We start from the raw sequence: 25,729 nt of genomic DNA, 5'->3' as shown, positions 1-25,729 counted from the left end.
CATGTTCACCTTTCACGCCCGCCTTATCAGTGACATAAAAGTTTATGTAGGTAGGTAAGTGGATACATTAAAATACTTGATTTTTTTGTTTACCATAATTTTTTTTAGGTTAATGACAGGTCCTCTTTAGCCACTTCAAAGACTTCAGTAGACCTAATTAGGCAGATAATGAGAAAGTCAGGCTCTGGATTCCATTACATTTGGTAATAGTTAAAACCTAATGTTTTAGCATATGGGTGCTGAATGCAGAATAAGCTGGTACATTGGCCAGTGTCCTGCCTAAACTGGTGCCATGAAATGCCATGCTTGCCAACTGTGTTTGTAAGCATCTGGTGTTTAGGGGTCATTAGCAAACCCTTTTTAATTCTCATATGTATCAGCCCTAAATGCAATCTCCCTTTTCAGAGATCAGTTTGTGTTTTTGTCATGAGTGATAAGAAATTACCTTGTTTTTTCGTTCTAAAAGTTTGTTTGTAAAGTTGTTTTTCCCCTTTACTAATATTTTTTGTATGTTTTGCAGTAATACTGATTCAGGTCTAAACACATTGCATTTAATATCCTAAAATTGAAATTTTCAATTTTCACACGTTTCCAGAACTGTTTTTTTTTTTAAATTCAGCTGCTGTGCTGAAAACATTGTTTGTAAATACCTTTTAGTGTTTTTGTATAATAATGCAGTCTTGGTTTCATTTAGGCTGAGCTGCTTCATTCAGGAGGGGATTATAAAGCAGCTTCTGTCATTTTTAAGAGTACATGCAGTTATTTTTCTATTTTGCCCCCCATGTTTAATGGAAATATGTTTTACTGTAGTCATGTTAAACATAGGACTTGAATCTTCCCTGATTATTCTAGTAACTTTATCCCCTTTCCCATGACTGTTTGGGCTTTGTGCAGCTGTGAGTGAAATGATTAATTTGATAATATAATTCAAAGAACAGTTAATCCAAAGTAACCAACAAGATTGTATCTTTCAGTGGTTTATTTTAGACAAGCTAGTAAGCCATATCTTCTACTATTTATTATACATTATACCCCTGTATTCAGGTTTCATTTATGACTGCTACCATTTTTTTGTACCTGATTAGGAGAGTTAGACTGTCCAGTAAGTTCACAGTGGTTGGCTTTGCATTAGAACACGGATCAATAAACCAATACTCTTAAGTCTTTTACTTGAGAATGTCCTTTTTTATTATTTGAACTGAAGTTAATGATCTAATAATGGTAACTGTAACTTTTGCTATTGATTGGGCCTTATGTTTAAGGTTCATTTATTTTCCTATTCTGTTTGCAAGTTAAGTGGACCATTCACTTAAATAGAAAGTCGGTTTTAATTGTCTAAGACCCCTCCGCCTTACCAAATCACCTTTTAGTGGGTAAGAATGCCTATGTCAATCTCATCTTCTATATTGTGAAGTCTTCATGGTTCCGAAAGATTTCTGATGATTCAGCTCAAGCAAAAATCTAATGTAAAACAGATCTCGGTTCATTACGATTGTTCTCAGGATACTTTGACTGCTCTGTATCTTTTTGACAAGGTTTTGCTGCCTCCTTTGCCTGGTCCCCACAAATGGAAAATGGGGGAAAAAATGGGTATAATTCTAACTTTTCAGGCTTATTTTCTACCTACTAATAAGTGATTTGGGAAGCTTGAGGGGGCCAATCACTGTAAGCGGACTTTCTATTCTAGTGAAAATACGAACTACAGATTAATAAAAAATGAAGTGTTCTTTTAGGTGAGCATGCAGTAAATATGTGCAGAGAAAAATTGTATTCGCTTCTCCTTAGGAAGATAGTGAGAGTGAGTTATACCAGTTGCGGAAGCCCCGGTGTGTCTAATACAATATTTTTTTTTTTTTTTGTTGGAATAAATATTTTGTTCTTGGTGTTTGAATAGTATTTTGTGGCTGAACAAGAGAAAATCACATATGTAGGTCAGAACCTTAGCTTGCCTTTTCGGCATAGATCATGCTCCCTGCTGATTGGAAGATTCTGAAGTTAGCCTTATCCTTTAAATACAATATATGTTTACATACCTAGACATTGTGTTTTTTCCAACTTTCCTAAAGCTGCAGATAAAATAGGAGGATTGTCACCAGACTAGCATATTCTTCTATTTAGACTTTTCACAGAAAAGTCTTTCTTTGCATTGTAGAGAAGGAATATTTCCAGGATAAAGCAATATTCAGTAACTAATGTACGGCGTTATATTTCACTGCCTGCTTAATAGTTAGTTCGTCATTTACATTTTCTCCAGACTTTCTTCACATTTTGTAGCCTGTGGTAGGAAATAAAGCTCAAAGTGTACAATATTACACTATATAGCAGTCGTCTAATAGAGACAATGCAGTACCCCTGTAGATGATCAGAAAGTTAGATGGCTGTAGGGAAAAGATCTTGGATGTAACTTTGATCACAGTCAAGACATGTCAATTGTATATACTGTAAATGTATATACTGTCTTCTATTTTAATATACCTAATACTGTATTTATGAGCTCTTTTATATGGAAATAGTGTTGGGTTATGAAAGCTTGTATTTCTTTTTTTTTGCAGCTGGCTCATATGTGGCCCTTACAGTTCAAGGTCGACCTCCTGGATCCCCACACATCCCTCTCTCTGAGGTAGATCCATTCTCTCCTGCACCTTTACCTCCTTATTCACCAGTCAGTCATGGGCACCTTGAAAGAATTACCAGCCCTATACCTATGGGGGTAAGTATTTAAGTTTATATTTCTGTAGCTAAACAAATAAAGTGTAGAAGATGTTTTTTGTTGACATTTTTAGTGTGCTTCTTTTTTTCAAAAACTGTGTTTTTACTGTATACAAGTACAGCAGACATCAAATACCTCAAGCTAATGTGTTAACCTCCCTAGCGGTTCATTTCTTTCCGGTTTTATATGTCTAAAAGTGGTAAATTGAATAAATAAAAAATCTATATATTAAAAAAAAATAAAAAAATAAAAATACATTAAAAAAAAAAATACATATCATACTCATACTAATATATATACTGTAAAATAAATGTTCTTGAAAACAATGTACTGCTTTTACACATATAAATCCAATGTATTGCATTCAATACAGTTATATTGCGTTGAATGCAATACAAATGGATTTTTGAATTTCCCGCCCTGCCCTGCCGGCAACGTACACACGCCCCGACGTCACAGGGAACGCCCCAGTGACTCATCGAGTGCAGAAGCCGGCCGGAGGAAGAGAAAAGAAGACGGAGATCGCGACGATGGACGGCCCGGGACGCCAGCGGGATCAGGTAAGGCTCTGTTTACTATTACTTCCATAGGTTTACCTACCCCGAGTGTGACTTGGGGTTACCGCTTTTAGCAACTTTTTTCTACCCCGAGTCACACTCGGGATTACCTCTATGGAGGTTAAGCAAACGAAAACATATTAGGAATATCTCTGCAAATCATTCACATTTCCCCCATGTTTGTTCACTTTAACAAAGCAGCATGTAGAAGAATAAAAAATAAAATATGATCTAATAGAAATGTAGTGTGTGCCTGGTTTGAGCAGACAACACCGTTCCTTTTCCTTCTCCAAAATCTCAAGCAGCGTTTTTAGCACTACATACTGGGATACATTTTTTTTTTACCCTTTTCTGTTATTCTCCTCATTAATTTTAAAGCTGATTCAGAGAGTAAAAAAGGTAAAGGGACAAAATGGGATATGCTCTAGCAGGGGTGTGGAAGGTTTTTGCATGAAATGTGTTAATTCCTTAACAATGCACTTTACACGAAAGCCCAGCAAAATCCATATAAGGAGACAAAGATGCAGAGCTTGGCAAAAGGAAGAATTTGATTATCTAGTAACAAATAATCTGAATCCTAATCTGAATTTTTGTTGTATTGCAAGTCCTTGCGTTTTTTTTTTTTTTTTTTTGTTATCTTTTTCCATTAGCTTCAACAACGTTTGAGTTGCTCAGGAAGCACTTACATTTAAGTGCACTACTGTCTTGCATTCTTAGTTTTCTGTCCCTACAATCACCATGATAGTCTATGAATTATATTCTTCAACCCAACTTTTCTTATATTTATAATAAATCATGTGGTAATAACATGAAAATGCAAAATTTTTAATTTTCTTTTTTTACTTACTTTTTTTCTTTAATACTAAAAGAAAAAGTTGCAATCTATTTTTTTTTCTAATCTATCAGTGACCAAAATTAGGTTTGTTCTGTACCAAAAACAAAGTGTATGTCAGTCATTATTCTAACAATTTTATACATCTTTCTTAGGAGGAGAATAATATTGTGCACAACCAGAAATTAGAGATACTAAAGAAAATGTTACAACAAGAAAAAGAACAATTACAGGTCAGTATATACCAGTGGCTCCCAAAATGTTGCCTGCAGGCTGGATATAGCACTGTGTGTGCCTTTTTTTGGCCTCCCATGCACTGTTTTACTCACTGACATCAACAATATGCCACTGTTTTTCCCACTGACACAAAAGGAGCAATATTACCCACCCCACAGACCCCAATGAAGGAGCACTAATGCTTTAACCTAATGAAGGAACAGTAATCCGCCAAACAATACCAATCAGGTGGCACTATTCTTCACATTAGTTTTGGAAAATTGTTCCTTCGATGGATAGCAATAATGAGACAGTGCTCTCCCAATGATAGAAGACTATTTTGTCCACTCATACCAATGATGAAACGTTATTGCTCTCACTAGTACGAGTGATCGAGCACTATTTCTCCAACTGACTTTACTTTTGGAATGCTAATTCTCCATAAACATCAGTAATGGGGCACTATTTCTCCCTAAGACACCTTTGATGGCATTGATGGGGGCACCATTTCTCCCACGGTCACCAGTGGTGGGGCACCAACAATGTAAGCATGTGCAAACCTTTCCACAAAATAGTAATGCATGCTTTGGCATACCTTGAGCAGATTTGTGGAACCCTTTAAAGAACTCTTCAGTTTTGGTTTGTAAAAAGGTCAGAGTACTGACTGCAACTTTTAGCTAGTTGGCTTCAGTAGTCTTTCAACAAACATGCTGATTACCTTCAAGCAGCTTGTTAATAATACCAGTCAGCACTCCCATCCTTGTCTGTTTTTAAAATGTGCAAAGTAGTGCTACACTGAACTTTCAAAGCTTCAACAAACCTTGCTTGCTTTTCACTCTGTTCTTATACAAGCTTAGGCCCATGTGAACAAAGTCAAAGAAGATTCATGTATGCCTTCATTTTTCCTAAAATTGTGCCTTTGTGTACACCTCACATCTTTGTATATTTAATAAGGCATGTATTGTAATTCCTCATCTAAAAGTAAATAATGTCGTCCTGTGTTTCTTGACTGGTATTCATGTCCTGAAATATAAATGTTGATTTATAATGCTTGACCCGAGCTGAGCATTGAGTGTGCATAATGTATGAAATCATGTGAAAGTTTTTATTGTTGATGTTTTTCTGATTTCTGTGTTTTCGGCTTTAAAAAAGGAGCTCTTTAGGTGAAGTGTGAATTTTGTGCTTATCTGTTTGTCTTGTCCTGCAATCTGTAGTCTTCCCAGGAGGAGTACAATAACTCCCCATCCACACGGCTTTACAAAGAGATCCAAGGCTCCAAGAAACACATACATCAGCTTCAGGAGCAGCTGGGTAAAACCAAGACTCCAACACAGGTGAGGGGTAGAAGTTAAAATGGTAAATATTGTAGTTGGCAATGCTGGCATTCTCAATAGATCAACATATACTAGGATTCCATACACAGCATTATTTTTTAGATGTTGTGTTAATCAAAAAGGGGCAGAAAAAAAATTACTTATGTCTCTATTTATAATTCTTATCACTTTCTTCTCACTGTGAACTGTACTACATCACTTTAAACACTCCACATTGCACCTGTGTTTACTGTCATGCATGATGCAAAAAAAAAAGAAAATGTCCTACCGAGTGGCCTCTGCATACAGAATAATTTCAGGAGGACCTCATTAAGTGACAGTCATTATTTTATTATTCCCTGCCACATAGCAGCAGAGTCTTTTTGTGTGATTTACATAGGTATAAATGTTTTCAGGTGTAAGTGTTCTTTAGAGCAGCTGAATTTCTTCATTTCTGGGACCTGTTTGAAAAGTTTGAAAATATGTGACATAATGAACAATTCCAGTTGCTGCTAATATTACACTCATGGAACCTCTATGCGGTCATTGTGAGTCTTGTGGAAAGAAAATTGTTTAGTTGGCATCCTTTAAGTCTTCATCTTATGCTAATATCTGTGTGACATTTTTTTTAGGGTTGTTGTTACCGCTTTTCTTTTTTGGTGTTATGACAAGCCTCATAATAGGTTTGTGACCATGTAGCCAGCCACTTTTGAGAATAAAGCAGAACTATAAGGCCTGTATTTCAAAATTGCCAACAGGCAGGATTTTTTGCAGTAGGAACAGGCAATGTCCTGTCGGCAACAAAACATTCTTACCTGCCTGTTTGTAATCTTCTTTTCTAAATACACTGAGCTGCACATGACACCAGAAGTCGATTGAAATGTCTACCTTTTACCCAGGCCATCACCGCTCCACTTTAGTTTTTCATTCACTGAGGAAACCGATAGAGATTTGAACATTGGGCTCATATCGGAATTATATACAAGAGAACCACAGTGCTGCTAGAATGCTGGCCACATCTGTGACAGCGTGAGGCATAAACACACTCAGTGTTTACCAAGAGTCTGTAAATTAGTTGCACCTTGCCTACCCCGGTTCTAAGAATCCTTGTATTGTAATACTATAAAGTACAGCTGTAGTGAAGAAATGTAAATGGCACTCCCTATCTGGAATGTGCTATTAGAAATATTTTCTTATTGTCATGTGCTATCACATCAATCTCCATTTCTACTTCTGGCTCCAGGTTCGTTTGACAACAATAGGACCTAGGTATGTTTTCACCCAAAAGTAAATCTGGTCCGTCTCCAAGCAGTACTCATCTTGGAAGAATAGAACTGGGTACACTAGTGAATTAAGTACATATTCCTAGTAGCACATCCCAGATATGAAGTGGTATTTACATTTCTTCACTACATGTAGGCAGCAGAAGTTAACTGGACTTAACATTAAAGGTACAGTTATCTTATCCTTTTCACCCTAACGTTCCTCTGTATAGGGAGGAATCCTAAAAATTTAGGGAAATATTGGACCTGATTTATCAACGCTCTCCAAGACTGGAGAAGATAGACTATCTCTACTCACTATTAGTGAATATCGGTGATCCAAAAAACCTCAAATGTGTCTAGTTCAGAATTAAAACATTTGCTAAATATGTTTTTAAGAAACCGATTCCAGGTTTGCCCGATTACCAATGATAGCCTAAATTCTCCATCTTGGAGAGCTTTAAAAAAAATTAGACCCCCTTGTATCATGCTCTGAAATTACTACAGGTGCTGTGCAAAACATGGGTACATTAAACAATATCATAGGAGAATTCACGGTATATTATATAGTATTTTATAGCCACATACAACATGATTTTCCTTATTTAAACATGTTTGGTAGTGATTTGCACATTTAAACATCTATAGACACAGACTCCCATAAAGTCAGTTGGGAGTCATATTAACATGCATTGTGTTCAGGCTATCTCGGTGGAATTAAATTACCAAAAAACAGACATGCCATCTTTTTTTTTAAATAATTTACTTTTGCATGGATTTAGCAAAGTTTTATGCAAATGTATTCATCCTTGCACTGTAATAGACCTCACCTCTGATTGTACAGTAAGACAATACTTAGATGTGTAGCTTACAAAAATGTTTATTGTTAATGCAGACATTGTATGTATACAGTGCAGTCACATCATAACTGCCTACTTATTCACAGATAAATGAACTTGACGCAGATTCCTTTGACCAAGAACGTTCTGATTATATCATTGGAGATGGATCCTGCCCAACCAGTAATGTTACAGATGTAAGTGTAATAACTAGTTTGTGTATGTGTCCAGACCTATGTTCCTATGTCCTAAATAATTACAGTATATTTTAAATCACTACTTGTTTATCGTCTATAGCTTGCACTTTAACAGGACATTATTCCAGCTACTGTTTCAGTATAGTGGAAGTGGCAGTGAAAGCAGCAGTGTTATTGAGCAATTCTTTATTGTAAATTAAGAATGAATTAGCAAAATCAACAGGGCAGAATAACATTATGTCTCCATTACTCCCCCCCCCCCCCCCCTTTAACTTTAGATTTCCATTATTCACATTCCAAGCACAATCTTATTTGTATGCCTTCCTTCACCTTCCAAACACATTTAAAACTAGCAGGCTTCTGAGTGCTATAATAAATTGGCCAAAGTGAAATATAAATCACATAGAACCTTCTTTCCCAAATGCTCTGTGTGATGTGACCCATTTCAGCAGGGTCCACAAGGAGTGTCTGTTTGACTGCAATCCTGCTTTATATTTAAATACACTGTGGCTTCAAAAAGTAGTAGTAATAAAATCATTAAATAATTAAGTGATAAATTCATTAAAAAGAATAAAAAAATATCAGAAATATCCCATTTACGGAAGTATTCAGACCTTTTGGAACAACACTTGAAATTTTACTTGGGTGCCTCCCCATTACTCTGAATCGCTGTTGTGATGTATCTACACACTGATTGGAGTCCACCTGTGGTAAATTGAGTTAGACATGCTTTGGAAAGGCACACCCCTCTCTATGGAAAGCCTTTATAGCCATGAGGTCAAAAGAAACTGCCTGCAGAGCTCAGAGACAAGATCGTTGCAAAGCACAGATCTGGGTAAGGCTACAAAAAGTATCTCTTGCACTAAAGGTTCCTAAGAGCACAGTGGTCTTCATAATTCTCAAAGAGCTGGTTGTCCGGCCAAACTGAGCAATTAAGGGAGATGGTCACTGAATGAGCTCCAGTTCCTTGTCTGTATGGAGATGGGACTATGTTCCAAAAGGACAACCATAACTGCAGCCCTCCACCAATCTGTGCTTTATGTCAGAGTGGCTAGACAGAAGCCTCTACTCAGTAAAAAAAAATGCATGAAAACTCACTTAGAGTTTGGAAAATAGCAACTTAAGGACTCCTAAGACTGTGATAATTGAGATTCTCTGGTCTGATGAAACCAAAATTGAATTGTTTGGCCTCAATTCTAAACATAATGTCTGGAGGAAACCAGGCATTGTTTATTACCTGCCCAATACCATTCCAACAGTAAGGCATAGTGGTGGCAGCATCATGCTTTGGGTTTTTTTTTTTAAAGCAGCAGGGACCGATAGACTGGTCAGGATGGGAGGAGCAATGAATGGAACAAACTACAGAGATATCTTCAACAAAAACCTGTTCCACTGCGCTCAGAGCCTCAGACTGGCCCAAAGGTTTATCTTCCAGTGACCCAAAGCACACAGTGAAGACGCCACAGGAGTGGCTTAAGGACAACTGTGATTGCCCTAGAGTCCTTATTTGAACTCTATTTAACTTCTCTGGAGAGACCTGAAAATGGCTTTCCACCCACAATACCCTTCCAACCTGACTGAACTTGAGAGTATTTGCAAAGACAAATGGCAAAAAATCCAAATCTTGTTCTGCTTATTTGCAGAAAACTTCTGATTTACTAAAATGGTATGAATAGCTGATTTAAATTATACTTGCTATTAAGGACTATTTTCAACCCACAAACCAGGAGGAATAGCCCACTACACTCCCTGCTTGAATACTCCTAAGTAAATAGCTCACTAAACTCTCTGCTTGAATACTCCTAAGTAATTTTTAAGTAAGTAAAGTGAAAGCTTTTTCCAATAGGAAGCCCAACATGTTCTGTAACGTAAATGTTTGTGAAACAAAATAGGCAATGTAAGATTGATATAAAAGGTCACTTAACAGGTTTACAAACATAATGGTAATGAAAAATAATTATCAATATGCAGTGTTAGTTTGGATCTAATTCTATTTTTAGACCAGTAAATGCTTATATTGGAAGCCATCACCAACCTCTGTTGGCTTTAGAAAATTCTAGTATCTCCCTTTTCCATTGATGGCTGTTTTCAAAACAAAGTATAGTAGAGCGCATAAATACCTTTTTTTCCCCCATTTATATTGAATCGAACCCATGTCCTGAGAAGCATATTAGGTTCTTGGACCATGGCTGTACAGTGGAATTTGACTAATGCCCATATCAGACTATGACCTATTTTTCCCCAGTGCTTCAAATAACTGTAGTTTCCTGCTATCTTCCAAAGCCAATGTTTTTCACATTCACAATTTTTCCAAAAGGGAATGTATGATGGCTTTGTACATATAAATTTCGGTTTCTCAGGGCTAAACTATTTTGTGTTTAAAATATCTATTATTTAATTCACTAGATATGATGTATGAATATATTGTATGCAGCCAGAAAGTGGAGCTTTGAACAGTGCATTTCTTTTCATCTATTCCTGAGATTACCCATTTACATTAAGATATGTATCTTATGTAAGGTGTGGAGGTGTATGAGATACACCTCCACACCTTATTATACCTGATACCTCATAGTCTATATAGTGGTTATATGCAGAACTTTCCCTTCACTGTTCCTTCATATAATTCATGTCTTTGTATTTACTGATAATGGTACACTTACTGTTTGTTTAAGGTGTAAAAGCAGTAAAATAGGGAACTCAAATATGTACATATTTTGTAAAATATGTAAGTGCAAATTATGTGCTTACTAAAAGTACACTTTCATATCTGCATGGAAACTTTTATTATATTTTTTTATGTTTATGCTAAAATAGACCTAATGTATTTCCACAGAGTCCATGTAACAGGCTGCGAGAAAAAAATTCTCTAGAAGAAAGCCCAGAAAAGAGTGAATATCAGGACACGGTATGTATACAGGCTTTATGTGCAACTTAAACATACCGTATTTTTCGGACCATAAGACGCTCCGGACTATAAGACGCACCAGGTTTTCCGCACAAGGGAAAACAAGAAAAAAAAAAATTGATTTGATTTCCCCTAAGATCCAGCATGCGGCACTTGTGCCCGCCCACGAAGGCGGCGCCGATCGGCATTCATCAAATCAATCGGCGTCGCCTTCGTGGGCGGGCACAAGTGCCGCACGCTGGAACACAGGGGAACACAGAGGAGGAACACAGACACTGGCTGCTGTCAGCCTCTGTCTGTTTTCCTCCTTTGTTCCCCTGAGATCCAGCGTGCGGCACTTGTGCCCGCCCACGAAGGCGGCGCCGATCGGCATTCATCAAATCAATCGGCGTCGCCTTCGTGGGCGGGTACAAGTGCCGCACGCTGGGACACAGGGGAACACAGAGGAGGAACACAGACACTGGCTGCTGTCAGCCTCTGTCTGTTTTCCTCCTGTGTTCCCCTGAGATCCAGCGTGCGGCACTTGTGCCCGCCCACGAAGGCGGCGCCGATCGGCATTCATCAAATCAATCGGCGCCGCCTTCGTGGGCGGGCACAAGTGCCGCACGCTGGATCACAGAACAGGCAGAGATCGGCGCAGCCGGGGACCGGCGGGGACACAGGTAAGTAAAAAAAATATGCCCCTGTACCTCTGCATTCGGACCATAAGACGCACCCTGATTTTCCCCCCACTTTAGGAGGAAAAAAAGTGCGTCTTATGGTCCGAAAAATACGGTAATTGCTAATTTTACTTCTCAGTCTGGTGTACACTTTGTTGAATCACCAACCAGAATGACTTGCCTGTTGTAAGACCAAATCCAGAGTTTCTGGGTAGAGTCCTGTAAAACATAGAGCTCACAAAAAGATGTTGTTGCAATAGATCAACTTCTAACAAGATTTCATATGCTCTGTCCTTCTCATTACACAACCCGGGGTGAATGGGTAGTTCACACTTGGCAAATCCGCAGACAGGTGAATAATAGATATGATCATAGTTTTATACTTTTCTCTCTTTTTTCACATCTTTTCACAACTACATGAATCCATGATTATTTGACTCTGCTATGCCTTATTCAGGGATGAGAAGCAGCGATCCATTGCTGGAAGTTATCTTGCTGCCGCTTCTTGTCGCCGCTTCTTGTCATAAGCTCTGTACACGGCCCCTAAGGTCTTTGGAACCTTGTGTGGAACAATCCAGTGCAACTGTCCACATTACAAGGCAGGGTTATGGGCACCCATTGAAGGACCCTCTCATTCATCCTAAGAATAGTCCAATCAAGTTAGCAGTTGACCCATACATAAGATTTGTGCAAGAGTTCCAGTGATTCTAGTATTGTTGTTTTTCTCAGAAACCCTAATTTCTGCTTTTATTGCCCATTACATAAGTTGGGACATGTGGTAATGGCTTGTGTGTTTCCTAGGATTCACAGTCCAGCATGGGAAGTCCATCAACCAGGATTTCACACAACATTATTGGTGCAGAGGATGAGGAATTTGACGCTGAACCAGAACAAGTAAATATATACATAGTACAAAAATTTAAACCAGATTTTGGAAATTTAGTCTTCATTTAATAAATGACACAGAAAAGAGCTGTTAAACATTTTAAGCTTACAAGTCCTTTATTTTTTGACAGTAGAGCTTATGCTGACAACTTATTCTATGAATATATAGTGGTTTTTATGTGATTAAGTTCAGAACTTTATTAAAATGCATTTTAATTTGAGCCCAGCATTCTCTGAGCATGGTACCATAAAAGCACCTTGCATTAGAGGTCTTTTGTAAAATCAATATTTTCCATAAATTATCATAGATTTTTTTTGATCATTTTTAAAATGTGATGCTATTAAATTGTCAGAAAATAAAATGTCTGATAACATTTAGGTTTCTCTCTGAGCAGTACAATTAGTGAGGATATTTATTATCTTTCAGCCGGTAAATGATCAGTGCAGCTGCTTCCTAAGTATGGATATGTTGAAGTCTCATCCTGCTCACCTTGCGGTCTTCATGTTTCATGTGGTCTCACAATTTGACCCTGCTCCATTGGTATGTGAAATAATACATTTAATATTTCATGTTTACAAATGTGCCATCATATTAATTTGATGTTCTGTTACTACCCAGCTCTGCTACTTGTATAGTGATCTTTATAAGCAAACCAACTCAAAGGAGACACGCAGAGTATTCCTAGAATTCTACCAGTTCTTCCTTGATAGGACAGCGGTGAGTCATCATTTTTTATTTTCTTCCTTTTATATGTTATGCCATAATCCTTCGCTGAGCAAGGTACAACAAAATGTCTATTAAAAGGAAGAAATTGTATTAAATTCTGATTAATTTTGGGCTCACATTGCATTTAGTGTAACGGTGCATTAGGGTGCTATTCAGAGTAAATGGTACTTCAAATCACTGCAGCTCTTTGCATACATTACTGTTCATTGTTGATAAAGGTGCCTTTTGCCCAACATTAGTGAATCACCCAAAAGTAAATAGGCCCTTGAAGCTTATGTCTTGGGAATTTTTTTGGGGGGAGATTTCATTGCTTAGGCTTGCACATTCTCTGTAGACGTTACAAATGTTACATTACTATATCTTAGGTGGACATGGCATTTCACACCAGATGATTGTCGCCCAAAACAAATGGTTGTGCTCTTTTCTTGTAATGTCTTGCCAACCGTGTTTTCGGAGAATAAAGAGCTGCCTGTATAGATAAGCTTGTGGCCATGTCTTCTAGCTTCAGTTTAAAACTCTAGCCTGCCCTCCCAGTTTGCTCATCAAAATGTAGGTTAGCTGCTGCACAGTAATTGCATTGTACAATGTCAAAAGAGTTCAGGCCAGACCTTTACCTTGAAGCTAAAGTTGATGATTGAAGGCTGTTCACTGCCAGTTTAGAGGAACTGCCTTAAAGGATAGAAGCCATAAGTGACACATTTTTAATATTACATACAAACATGTGGTACCAGATTTTTGAGCCCTTATTACTTGATGGATTTTTCTAATGTGTTTGGTTTAAGAACTAATAGGTCCTAGTGGCATAATTATTCTGAGGTGACAAATAACTATATATTGCCCTGTCTGTTATGCATGTTTTATATTTGTAAGTTTCTAATTTTAGTAAGTGTTGATTTTTTTGTTATAGAATCTTCGGGTTTCTGTTCCTGAAGAACTTGCACTGGAGTTGGGTAAGTTGCAGTAGACTTTATCATTTGTGCAATTCTACTCCTGTGTAAAGTGCTGATCCCCGCTTTAATTTTGTGTTTCTTCCATGGTTCAGTTATTCAGCAAGTGAAACAATATTTTTCTATCTACATATTTTTGCCAGCTTTATTCAATAGAAATTGCTGGAGCCACTGTGCAATTGGCTTTTTTTTATATAAGGTTAGCAATGGCCACCTATATCTATCATCACATTTTCTTTTTTAAGGCCTACACAATCAGCAATGCATGTGGCATTGTTACCAAGGGTAGGCAACATAAAGCTTAACTAAACCCAATTACCAGAGAATCGCAGCTCTTTATTTTGGAAGGGACAGGCTATGTCTCTTATGCAATAAAACAAATTTACATGTCTGCTGACAACTTCTATGGAATAAACATGTGCAGCTCAGTGTATTATCCTTGCATAGCTGGCTAACAGGGATCAATAAATGCACAAACGTTATGTCGCCCTGGATTAGCCAATCAAGATAGGCAAGGACTGGAAGAGGACTGGGCTAAGATATTGGCAACGGTGATTGAGGTAGGAGAGATGAGTTTAGTTCCACTTGAATGTGATGCAATTATCCAGTGTTCAGCTGTGAACATAGAAGACATTCATCTCTGCCAAGGAAACTGTCATTGCTGTAATGATGGAGTGGGGTCACCTGAACCAGAGGACTGCAGTGCCAAAATGAAAGCTTTATTATCTGCTGAATAATGTATTTTCTGGATCCTTGGTCAAATCATCACATTCTGATGAACATACAGTATAACAAAGGGACAAGATTTATAGAGGAGGGGATTGCTCAAAAAAAAGGGCAAATTCGTCAAAGAATAAAAACTGTTACAATCCTCAAACTTTTAGGTGTTTTATTAAAGGGCTAGGAGTATGTTGCATGTAAAAATTGAAAAACACGGACTGTGAATTTGTATTAGGGGGTGTGGAATGGTCTTGAGACTCTGTTGCTAGGACAACCTTTTCAACAAAAATCTTCCCTTTTAGATTATTGCCTTGAGTGCAATGTCACCTGCAGAGGACTTGGAGCTCTCACTTGTGACATTTTTAGCAGCCAATTTCAACCAGGGTTCCCTGAGATGTGGCTGGTTTACCTCCCAAAGGTTGGTGCCTACATACCACTTGGCAGAACCAGCTGCATGAAGTTAATGCAGAACTTTCATTAACATAAAAATACACTTGCCTTGACTTAAAACGGTGCTTAGGTTAAAAGACATGTTTTACGTTTAAATAAAGAGTCATATAAAGACTATTTTTTTTAATGTATAGGGGTCATTCTTTCCACTTCCAACCAATGCAGATAACATTATTCCCACTGATTGATTTGATTATTGCTGGTGTTACTGAATGGCTGAAAACTATTTTAAGGGTTCCTCGGGGTTGAAAACGGTTGAGAAAGGTTGCCCAGTATTCTCCTATGCTTGTACTCACTTTTCCTCTGGCAACTACATAAAAGATTGTATCAAAGCAGGGGGGAACAGGGTGGAGAACTTTTAGGAGAACTTTTACCAGCAGAGAGAGGAGTTAGTGCTATATTATGCAATAAATTGGTAAGGGTTCTGCTAAGGAATTGACTGTTTTTTTTTTCCAAAACTTTTTTTAAATAGAAAAAAGGCGGCCAGAATTAATACCAGAAGAATTGCTTCGACAGTATGTCCTTACAATGCAGGAAAAAATGTACCCAGATGTCCAAAAACTTTTGGAAGACTTCAGGTAATATAATTTATGTGTGTTGATCATAAATTATCAATAAATTATTTGTGGCATTTAATAAATAAAATAAAAATAAAACCCAACTGTAAATAATCTTTGCCTGACAGGCAGAAGCGCAGCATGGGACTGACCTTAGCAGAGAGTGAACTAGCCAAACTTGATGCTGAACGTTCCCGAGAACGCCAGACGCTTGAAAAAGAAAGACTATGTGCTGAACCAATTCTACAGAAAATTGATGACATATTGTAAGTCCACCTTTTGTTTCTTTGTTTTTTTTTTACTTTCTATTTTTATTAAGGTTTGTATTTTAAACAGGTACTTTTTGTAGACAGAATTTGAAAAGGATCAACAGAGTGACACAACATAGATTTCTTAGTGGTAAATTACCTAACATGTCCTCATCTTTTTCACGGTTTATTATAAATTTCAACACATGAAGGGGAAAAAAGAAAAAGAAACCGACTCCAAACTGATAAAGCGAAATTATTTGCTTTGGCACACGCGCACTCTTGAATGTATGTATGTGTTAGTGTGCACTCTCTCTCACACTCGCTCACAGCATTAGTATATATTCTCTCCATCCTAATGCAGCCTTATTTTTTCATGCTACCCAATTCTTAAGTGCTCAGTATACAGTTTAGAAAGCCAAGTTCATGTAGATGGGGAATGGAATCAATTAAGTGTACTTGTTGCATTGTTGCTATTGATAGTACAACAAAGATTCTAAAATGTAGTATCAAATTGGATGTTCCAGCAGTCTGATTTTTGTTTCTTTGCTCTGTATTCTAGACTCTCCTCACAGCCACCTGAGGAAGAAAAATGGTAAGATTCTACATCATCAGTACAAAATTGATTGCAAATAGATTTATTTTATTAGTAGTGCTTGACAACTCTTTAAATGCTAGTCTGTAGTCCTGAAAAAAATACCTTCCTGCATGCAGCTAATCAAAAAATAAAAAAGCAATATAATAAGCTAACTTCAGAGTTATTAATAAAAAACCACAAAAAAAATGTTAGCGTAGGACCAATGCCTCATATTTAAATGTGATAAAACAAAATTCACTCTGGTTCACTCGTATCTATCCTTAAACGAAGGAAGTATTGTCTGCTTTTCAGAGGTAGCCACTATCGCAGTTCATTAATTATAATATATGCTTCAGGTTAGGTCTTCGGTAAGCAACCCAGCAGTCAAAGGCCACACAAGAATAAAGAAAAAAAGATATAGGTGGTGTGGGGGAAGACTAAAACCACTGTCAGATTTGTATTGCTGTGTGTTCATCATTATAAAAACAATGTGTTTCAATTGCACTTATTAACATATTATATACCATTTCTCCTAATAGTTTTACAATGCTATCGACAACAAAAAAACATAGCTGAACCAGCGCAAAGAAGTATATCTTAATGGGTATTTAGGAACTTAATCAGGAAAGCCAGCACTTGAGATACTATACCTTAAATACTGTAAATTTCCAAAAAGTGGGGTATCTTATTGGGTTAATCATATGAAACAATCTTTATCCATGGAGGATTTTTGGATTGTTCATATATAGCTTAATGATCACTGTAGACTTAAGTCGTCGAGAGAAAACCACCAATTAAAACTGTACTGCCTTCTATAACATACATTCAGGAGTATGTATATTTGAATGTTAAGATAATTGTATCCCTCAGGCACATCAGACGATCAGTAAATCCACTTATTCCTTAGTTCAGATAATTGGTAGCTCAGCCATGTTTAGGAACTCCTTACAGAATGAGTGTATAATCTATAACTGTATACAGTATCTTTCATACAGTAATACCTAATACAGTATGCGGAATGCACAGCATCCCTACGACATCAAGAATTGCCTAAACTGTATTTTTTTATAGGGTTTAGCATTGTTAACCACTTCTTCTCAGACTACAAACAATCAATGATTGCTAAAAATGTCCAGCATTTTTATTCTGAAAGCAGTAATGTGGTATACTTGGTGGACCTGTCCAATGCTTACCAGATTCTGAATCATAATTTTTGGCTAACTAAAAAGCTTATGTCATATCTAAATTCTCAAGGATCCTCGGCTGGATTTACTCCATTTTAGGTCTTCCTTTCTTTTCAAATCCTAATGCAAACCGACTATTTAAATGTTTGTCCGTTTCAGTGATATGTTGAGATGGGTGGACTCTTTTTGTATAAAAGAAAAGCTTCCTAGCATCCTTTTGGATTGCTTCAAAAAATGTTGCCATGTCTGGGAACCTTGGTTATTCTATTCCCACCCGCCTCTTCCCTTCAAGACTGTTATCTCTGTTGTAAGGTGGTCCAAGGGACATGTGGCATCGCCCTCCTCATCCTTCCTCCTTGTCCCCCCCCCCCTTTTTTTCTCTTCCCTTCCTCTCCCCCTCTTAATCGCCCATCCCAGTTTTGCACTCCCCCCAGTGTTTTGTTTTTTTTTTTTTCTTGACCTTCAGTGCCACTCCAGGTATGCAGATGTGCATTTTCTCACCCCTTCTGTAAAAATCCTGTGTATAGTTTCATGTCTGTGTTGTAGCTTGTTGCTTTTTTCATGTTTTATTTCCCACTGTTAAACCTTCATAAACTTTATTGAAAGTGGAACACTGCCAACCCTCTATGGTACAGTTTAATAACAAGTGAATGATCACATTCCTACTTAACATTTCGTACACTGGTTTACAGTAATAAAGCTTAGATTTTTGAATTTTTTTTCTGCTATTATGCACAATTGAATGGACAGTGCTTGGTGGTTGTGCTTGACAGCCACATGGAGATAAACTGTCCCTTATGGGTACAGAGGGTGTAGTAACCTCCTGGTAACTGTAGAAAAGTATCCTTTTATTGCTCCGTGTCTAAGTTGCCATAATCCTATCCAACGACCATGAAACAAACATGAGGGGAAGAGAAATCTCCCAAATGTAAACAGTGCAATAATGATTTGACATAGAAATTGGCAGGTTCTAATATTCACACACATTATCCAAATCTTAAAAGCTATTGCTCAGGTTTTCATTTATTTTTTTTTTTGCTGTAATAGCTGTAATAGAAATTAGTCTACAACTACTGGAGGGTTACCTGATAGTTAGCTGCCAGATAATACCACAAGCTCTGCCAAGTCTCCGTGGAGCGATAGTTGTGCCAGTTTGGCACATAATGAAAAAAGTAAACATTATCTATTACAAATAAATATAATCTGTGGTCCCACATTCACTTAGACTAGTTGTGTAGCAGTGCTGTAACACATCTGTCATTAAAATTATGTTAGGAATGCTATGTTCCTTTTGAGCAAGCATAGTTTAGTACAAGGTTTTATCTGCAGTAATCATTTTTAAAAAAATCATACTGATGGGGAATGGCAGTAAATTTTGCATCTTTTTTTCTTTATTACCAAAATAAACTTTGGTTTAAACTGGTTTGCAATTAAGTTACCCAACACAGAAGAGAGATCTCACTAATTTAAAACCAAAAAGTCTTGTAGGAGGTGATGACAGCAGTTAGTGAATTTTTAAAATTTGCAGATAATAGTTGTGTTAGTGAATTTGTTAAATGCTATTATTTATAGCATGTTTGTCTGTTGTGTTGCATCTAACAAATTCACTGTCTCCAGCTTGTTTATTTAGTAATTTTTTTATTTTAACCCCCCTAGCGGTCTTAATTCTGTGCAAATTTCCATGCAAAAAGCGGTACAATTTTTTGCATGGAAATGTATTTTTCATGGTAGGCTATAATTATTGGGTATAACTCACCAATATTTATTAAATGTAATATACATAAACTTTAACAAAAAAAATAAAAAAAATAAAAAAATATCTAAACATGTAATGTAAGTTTACAGTAGCATGTATATTATAATATATATATATATATTTATATATGTATTGAATATTTCTTTGTATTGAAAGGAATATTTCCTTTGTATTTCTTTGTATACTCAATACTGAAATTTTGTATTGAATCCAATACAAAAGTATTTAAATTTCTTGTTGATCCGCCCGCCGGCACTGACAGGTGCACCCACATCACCGGGAATCCCCCGGAGATCGTCGCTGCATTTGCCGGCTGGAGATTGAAGAGGAAGCAGGATGACGGGGGACGACAACGGAGCCAGGTAGGTGTTTTTTTTTTTTTTTTTTTAGATAAAAGCTTCCCCGAGTATTACTTGAGATTACTGCTATTTGCAGGTAAAATCCACCCCGGGCCACACTCAGGAATACCTCTAGGAGGGTAAAGTATTCATAAAAAAAATTACCAAAGTGGCAGTGTTTATTGAATTTTTTTTTTTAGTGAATTCCAACTTATGACAGGAAATTGGTAACTTTACACTTTCCTTCTTTTAAGATTGCATTACATTTTAATCTGGGGTACACAGAGTGGCAAAATATACTGTCCAGACGGAAATTAAAAATATGTTTGTTTTTTTTAATGTGGCTTTCTGCATTAATTGATTCTTTGAATACATTCACAGAACTCTGTCCCTGCTTTCCTGTTTGTAAGTGCAGAGGTCCCTGTGCTGCTTTTTCTTGGGATGACAGCTCTTGTAAAAGCTCCCCTTGTATTTCTTTCTGTGTGAGCCACAATGTAATACTGTTTTGTTTGGAGCACCCGGGCATCACTTCAGTTATGGTCTGTCCTGCTCACTCTCTCAGGCCACAAGATTCCTGTTCTACCCTGCAAACTGGCATTTTAGCACTATATCATCGTTCTTCCTTGGTTCTGGTGCCATTGAAGTGCAGCACATCATAGCCTGTTATAAAATGGGCCTGGACACAGCTCTTGCTGACTTCTCAAAGGGCAGGTATTCAATAGGGAAGTTGCTACCTTCCTTCCTAAAAAGACTAATGAGCCAGATGAGTAGCTGAAAAATCTTCCTTTTGTATACTGTACTGGGTAATCTAAGTAAGTCAATCCGAGATAACTCCTCTATCTGCTGCTTGAACTAGAAATTTTATCTGTGTTTTGCAGAGAAAATGAGGATTTTACACCTTCTTTGTTCTTAGACTGCACATCATGGTATATTGGAATGTACAGAGTGTCAGAATATACACTCCAGGTTCTCTTGTGTCCTAATGAGGAGCTTTGCCTCCACAACAACAAAACATGAAATGCAATGAAATTACTTTAAAACCGTTATCTCCAGAACCTGTGTCCCAATACATTTTGGGATTCATATCACTAGCACTTTATCCAAAAAAAAAAAAATTACAGAAGTTTTTAAACTGCATGTCTTACTTGGAAAGAATCAGTCTTACCTCAAAAGTCAGTGCAGCATATATTCTTGTATGAATCTTTCACTATATTTGACACTGTTGTCATTCTTTATATTTCTTAAAAGTGGCACCATACAGTACGTGATCCTGACCTACATGAAACATCTTGGAGTGAAAGTGAAGGAACCTAGGATGCTTGAACAGAGGAGGGGCCGTATTGGTTTCCTACCAAAAATTAAGGTATTACTTGGTTGAAAGGAAATATTCTGATATACCAGTTATAATCTTTATATCATCGTTTCTATGTAAATTTAAAGTGATCTTTGTGGTTTGTTTAGTATGAGGCAGAAGCCTGGGAAAACAAGCTAAAATTTGTCCTGTTCTAATATGAGCCCATTAGATATGTTGTGGCATCAGATAACCCAAATTTTCACATTTGTATGGTTTTAATGTTTACAAGTTTTCAAAGAAACGGAAATATAAAGAAAATGGGCATTTCTGATAGCTAAAATTAGTAATAACACAATGATTCTAGCAAATGTTGCTAGTAAGTTGTGCTGCAATAGGTCATTGATATCTATAATCTTTTCACATTTACCTTTTGATTCACATGTTTGCCAGTCCATAGATAAAACTATTTCTGGCAGTGGAAATTAATTTTTCAGCATTGGTATTGTTATCCATGCTGAGATCAAGGAGCAAGATAATGCATAGTGCACATATACTTGGTTGAACATATATATGGTTGAACGTGTGAGCCCTTTCCATTAACCACCCCGGCTGTTTTTGGGTGGATACTAAACAGTAAAACTAAACTAAAAACTGACAGAATTATAGGGGTTAGTGGGTACCTATGGCACAAACAACTGGGAGCAATAAATTTGGCATGTGTGGGTCCACCTACAGCTTCTCCCTACCCAGGTTAATAAATTCTGGGAGAACGCTGCATTTGGGAAGGCTTTTCACAACAGAGATTGGGCGTAATTTATTAAAGCTCTTTCACACTTGAGATGATACACTATCATTGGAGAATCTGGGTGGGACATCAAGCCTGGAATCCAAATTATTTGCTATTAGTTAGCAAATGTTTTCAGTCCTGGACCAGATCTATTCCATGTTTGCTGGATAACTGGTTCTCCCATGATAGTCTAACCTCTCCAGTCTTGGCGATCTTTAATAAATCAGGCCTATTGTCTCTTTGGGTATTTGAAAGGAACATTTGTGAAATCATTTACGGATATACTGGCAGAGAGCCTGTACTGGCTAAGCTGGGCAACTCCATAGTCAGGAGGCTGAATATTCTTGTGCCAAGCTAGTGCTTTCACACCCATGCAGGGGTAAACCTGGTATAAAGATACTTCAGTTGATGAAGACAGGGGCCTTTAATATTTATTTTTCTGTGTGGAATGGCTTCAGAGCTTCTTTAGGCACTTAATTAACAATGATAATTGAAATTTGTGCCTGGGCGACCCTTTAAATAAAACGCTATTTAAGACTTTCTTACAAACGAACATTTTAGAATGCAGCTTCAGAAGTTTAGCCCGTTTAAATAAAACACAAGTGCACTATAGTCAAGATTTGTTTGTTGGTTTTTAGCATTGCACTGGAATTAAAGCTCACTGCCTTGACTATGCTCATGTTTATCATGTACCAGATGGAGTTAATACAGTGAGCATTTCATACTGTGGTAATTATGGAATAATTGGTGTGCTTCTCAGGGAAATGGGCAACATAGAATCTTTTGTTTCTTTATCTTATTACCTCACTCAACAATTTTACTGCTATTAACGCTCAGCGGTCAACATTTATGTCATGTATAACTTTTCCAAACCTTGCTTGATGTGCTTGATGTCTTCAATAGGTTTGCCCTGTATGAATTTTGTACTCCCTCTAAAAAAAAGTAGAAGCGTGTTCCCTGAAATTTGTGAATGACTGTTCATGTTGTGTGTATGTGAAATCAAGCTATTTACTTTGACTGGGCTTAGAAAATGGAAGGAAATCTAGACTGGGAAAATCCTCATCACCACCAGCGACTTCTAAAGATGTTATTATTTTTGTGTGATTTTTACATATGGATAACTAGGTACTAAAGAACTAATAGAAAATCTCAGGTATTGTACTATATTAAAAAAGTAACTATACTAACTACTATATTAAAGTAAGTAAGTAACTAAGGTGCAAGCTAGCTACCACTAGTTAGATTTTTGCTGTTTTTTTGGGATCAAAACATAGAGTTAGAGGTACACTTACTGATAATGTCACTCACAGTTCCTGTAACACATCAAGTCAGTACTTCCAATTCCATTTTATATTGTGATGCAGAAAATCCTGTTTTTGTAATTCATTGGCAATATGGTGCAATACACAAATAGGAGTTTCAATACTAGATAACACAGATTTAAGAACCTATATGCTAAATAGGAAAAAAAAATTACCTCCTACCTATTAAAAATTGTGTTGTAACTAGTTCAACTATCAACTCCAACTATCAGAACTATCAGAATAATCAGTGATAAATGGTGGCATAAATAAATATGAATAGGTCATTGTTTAGTGGGGCCTGAAATTAGGCAAGGGGGGCCATAAAGGGCAGTGAATTTAGGATGTTGTCAGACTTGTTCCAGAAGTGTTTTGTATTTTGAAGGCTTGCTGTAGATTTATTGCTTTCTGTAGTTGAGTAGATCAGTGTAGTTATGCTACTGTCTAGGTCTGAGATAATTTCCGTTGTTATTGTTATTATTTACTTGTGTTTAATATTACTTTGTATTTTTAAAGCAGTCATGGATCTATAGTTGTTATTTATCCTTAACACAGTCTAAGGCTATGTATACACACCAGATGATTCTTGTCCGATTATATGTGTCTCCACAGCCCCTGTGTGTTGGGGTTTTCAACATGAAAGTTCAAACTGAAGATAGGGACACATTATTGTCAAATACCTTCAAGGCAGATTCACCCATTTTTATTTTAATCAAAACTTCAGATTTAAACATATTAAAAATAACGTCTGAAATAAGTGTACCACATTAAAGCTTAATGATTGGGTTTACATAGACGCAAACAGATGACGTTCTCGGTGATATAAGTGCAGTTCTATTCCTCGGTTATACTACCCAAATTTGTCGCATTGTTATTGAACATCAAGTAATGCAATTTTATCTTAGGATTTCCTGTTAAGACTTTTCCAGGATTTAAAAGAAAAGAAGAACTCCAGGCAAAAGTGAAGCATTGCAATAAATATTATAACCTGTTTACCTGTTTAGGATGCACCACTTGTAGGGAGAAGTCTCGTTTCATAAAACGTTTAGCCTGTAGCAGGAGATGAAGCCGGTCTCTGAGAACGTCTTTCTTTTATTGGTGCTGAGCAATGTAATATTACACTAAATATAATTTGATCCATCATTAAATCCTTCTTCATGCCCTTCCCATGATTAGAGGAATTTTCATCAGCTCCTGGGATAGGAGTTTCATCATTCACTGCAGGTACTGCTGCAGCTCTGAATCAGAACAAGAATACCAAGTACATATAACCTGACATTTTCTAAGTTAACTCATAATTGTACCCTGAATATAAATAATGTAAGAGGCCTATAGCATCATAAATCAAAATATAAAGAATTCCTATTAGGAGTTGGGCATTACTGGTATCCTTTATTGTCACTCAAATGGTATTGCAGCTCAGTTTCAGAAGGTAATTTAAGACGTGTGTCAGCGGTATAGAATTTGATGAGCAGCGTAGAAGATAAGTGGGACCAGAATCACACTTTCTGGCCCTGTAGACCACCTATATTGTGCCGCTCCATTTATACCTTGCTGACTGGCTAGCTTAATATGATTATAGCATTGGGTGAGCAATATGTCATGAGAAGGTCTAGGGTTGTAACTATTTATTGTAATAAAGGTTCTACCACTTGGCAGCAAAGAAGTTACAGATTGTGTCTCTGGGGTGTAAATGACTATTATAGTAGAGAGGTTTTTCACTCGGCTCTATCACTTTAATTGGCATTAATTTATCTGCTCATTTTTACTTTGAATAGATGTGAAGGTTCATGTGATCTTTTAATACACATGGCATTTATTCGACTTGAATCTTTAAACATATCCATGGCTGAGGCTTTCAGTTACCTAAATTTATAGCTGCATGTCAGGGAGGAAACATTGTAGTTTTATAAGCATTTTGTTGCATGGTTTGTAAAAACTCTGTAAACTTACTGATAATCTGTAAAGTTGTTCATCAAAGTCATTATAAATCTAGTTGTAATTACATTAAACGGTACTTAATCTGCAACAATGAAGTTTTGCTTCCTATCCAAGCGACATCCTCTGTTCTAATGAGTGTCAGGAACATACCCCAGCATTCATTGCCATACAGGTACCTCATTGATGATGTGCAGAACAGCATGAGAGATTACACATGTGCGGTATCCAAGTTTGTGGGTTGTAATAGTCGACGCAGGAACTAAAATCATTCCTCTACTTTTGGCAACATGTACAGCTCCAGACCAAAAAAGCAATACCAAACTTTGGAAACAGTTTTTTCTACTGACATTTTTATCTACTGACAAGAAGAATACTGATAGGATTTAGCTCACAACTGTTTCCCCTAGTTCACCACTATTTAGTAAAAGGCCCAGGATGACGTGAGCTCATAGAAGGTGAGGTAAATGATAATGCCAGACATCAGACTAGGTAAAAAGTACTGTAGAAAAAGAATATTTTAGCAA

General features: G+C 36.9%; 1 protein-coding gene across 4 annotated transcripts in view; it reads left to right on the top strand.

The window, feature by feature from the left end:
- Positions 1-25,729, top strand: part of ARHGEF12 (Rho guanine nucleotide exchange factor 12) — an 89,735-nt gene that overhangs the window by 32,000 nt on the left and 32,006 nt on the right. For all 4 annotated transcript variants that reach the window (XM_072427143.1, XM_072427141.1, XM_072427139.1 and 1 more), the window contains 13 exons: positions 2,553-2,710; positions 4,255-4,332; positions 5,530-5,649; positions 7,837-7,926; positions 10,763-10,834; positions 12,295-12,387; positions 12,806-12,919; positions 12,998-13,096; positions 14,013-14,055; positions 15,695-15,800; positions 15,908-16,045; positions 16,590-16,622; positions 21,131-21,245. In XM_072427143.1, coding sequence (XP_072283244.1) covers positions 2,553-2,710; positions 4,255-4,332; positions 5,530-5,649; positions 7,837-7,926; positions 10,763-10,834; positions 12,295-12,387; positions 12,806-12,919; positions 12,998-13,096; positions 14,013-14,055; positions 15,695-15,800; positions 15,908-16,045; positions 16,590-16,622; positions 21,131-21,245 — 1,259 coding nt within the window. The remainder of the gene's footprint in view (positions 1-2,552; positions 2,711-4,254; positions 4,333-5,529; positions 5,650-7,836; positions 7,927-10,762; positions 10,835-12,294; positions 12,388-12,805; positions 12,920-12,997; positions 13,097-14,012; positions 14,056-15,694; positions 15,801-15,907; positions 16,046-16,589; positions 16,623-21,130; positions 21,246-25,729) is intronic.

The sequence above is a fragment of the Pyxicephalus adspersus genome, chromosome 11, assembly GCF_032062135.1.
Source record: "Pyxicephalus adspersus chromosome 11, UCB_Pads_2.0, whole genome shotgun sequence".
NCBI lineage: Eukaryota > Metazoa > Chordata > Amphibia > Anura > Pyxicephalidae > Pyxicephalus > Pyxicephalus adspersus.
Note: the sequence above shows the minus strand (reverse complement) of the source record. Positions and strands in the feature narration are given on the sequence as shown.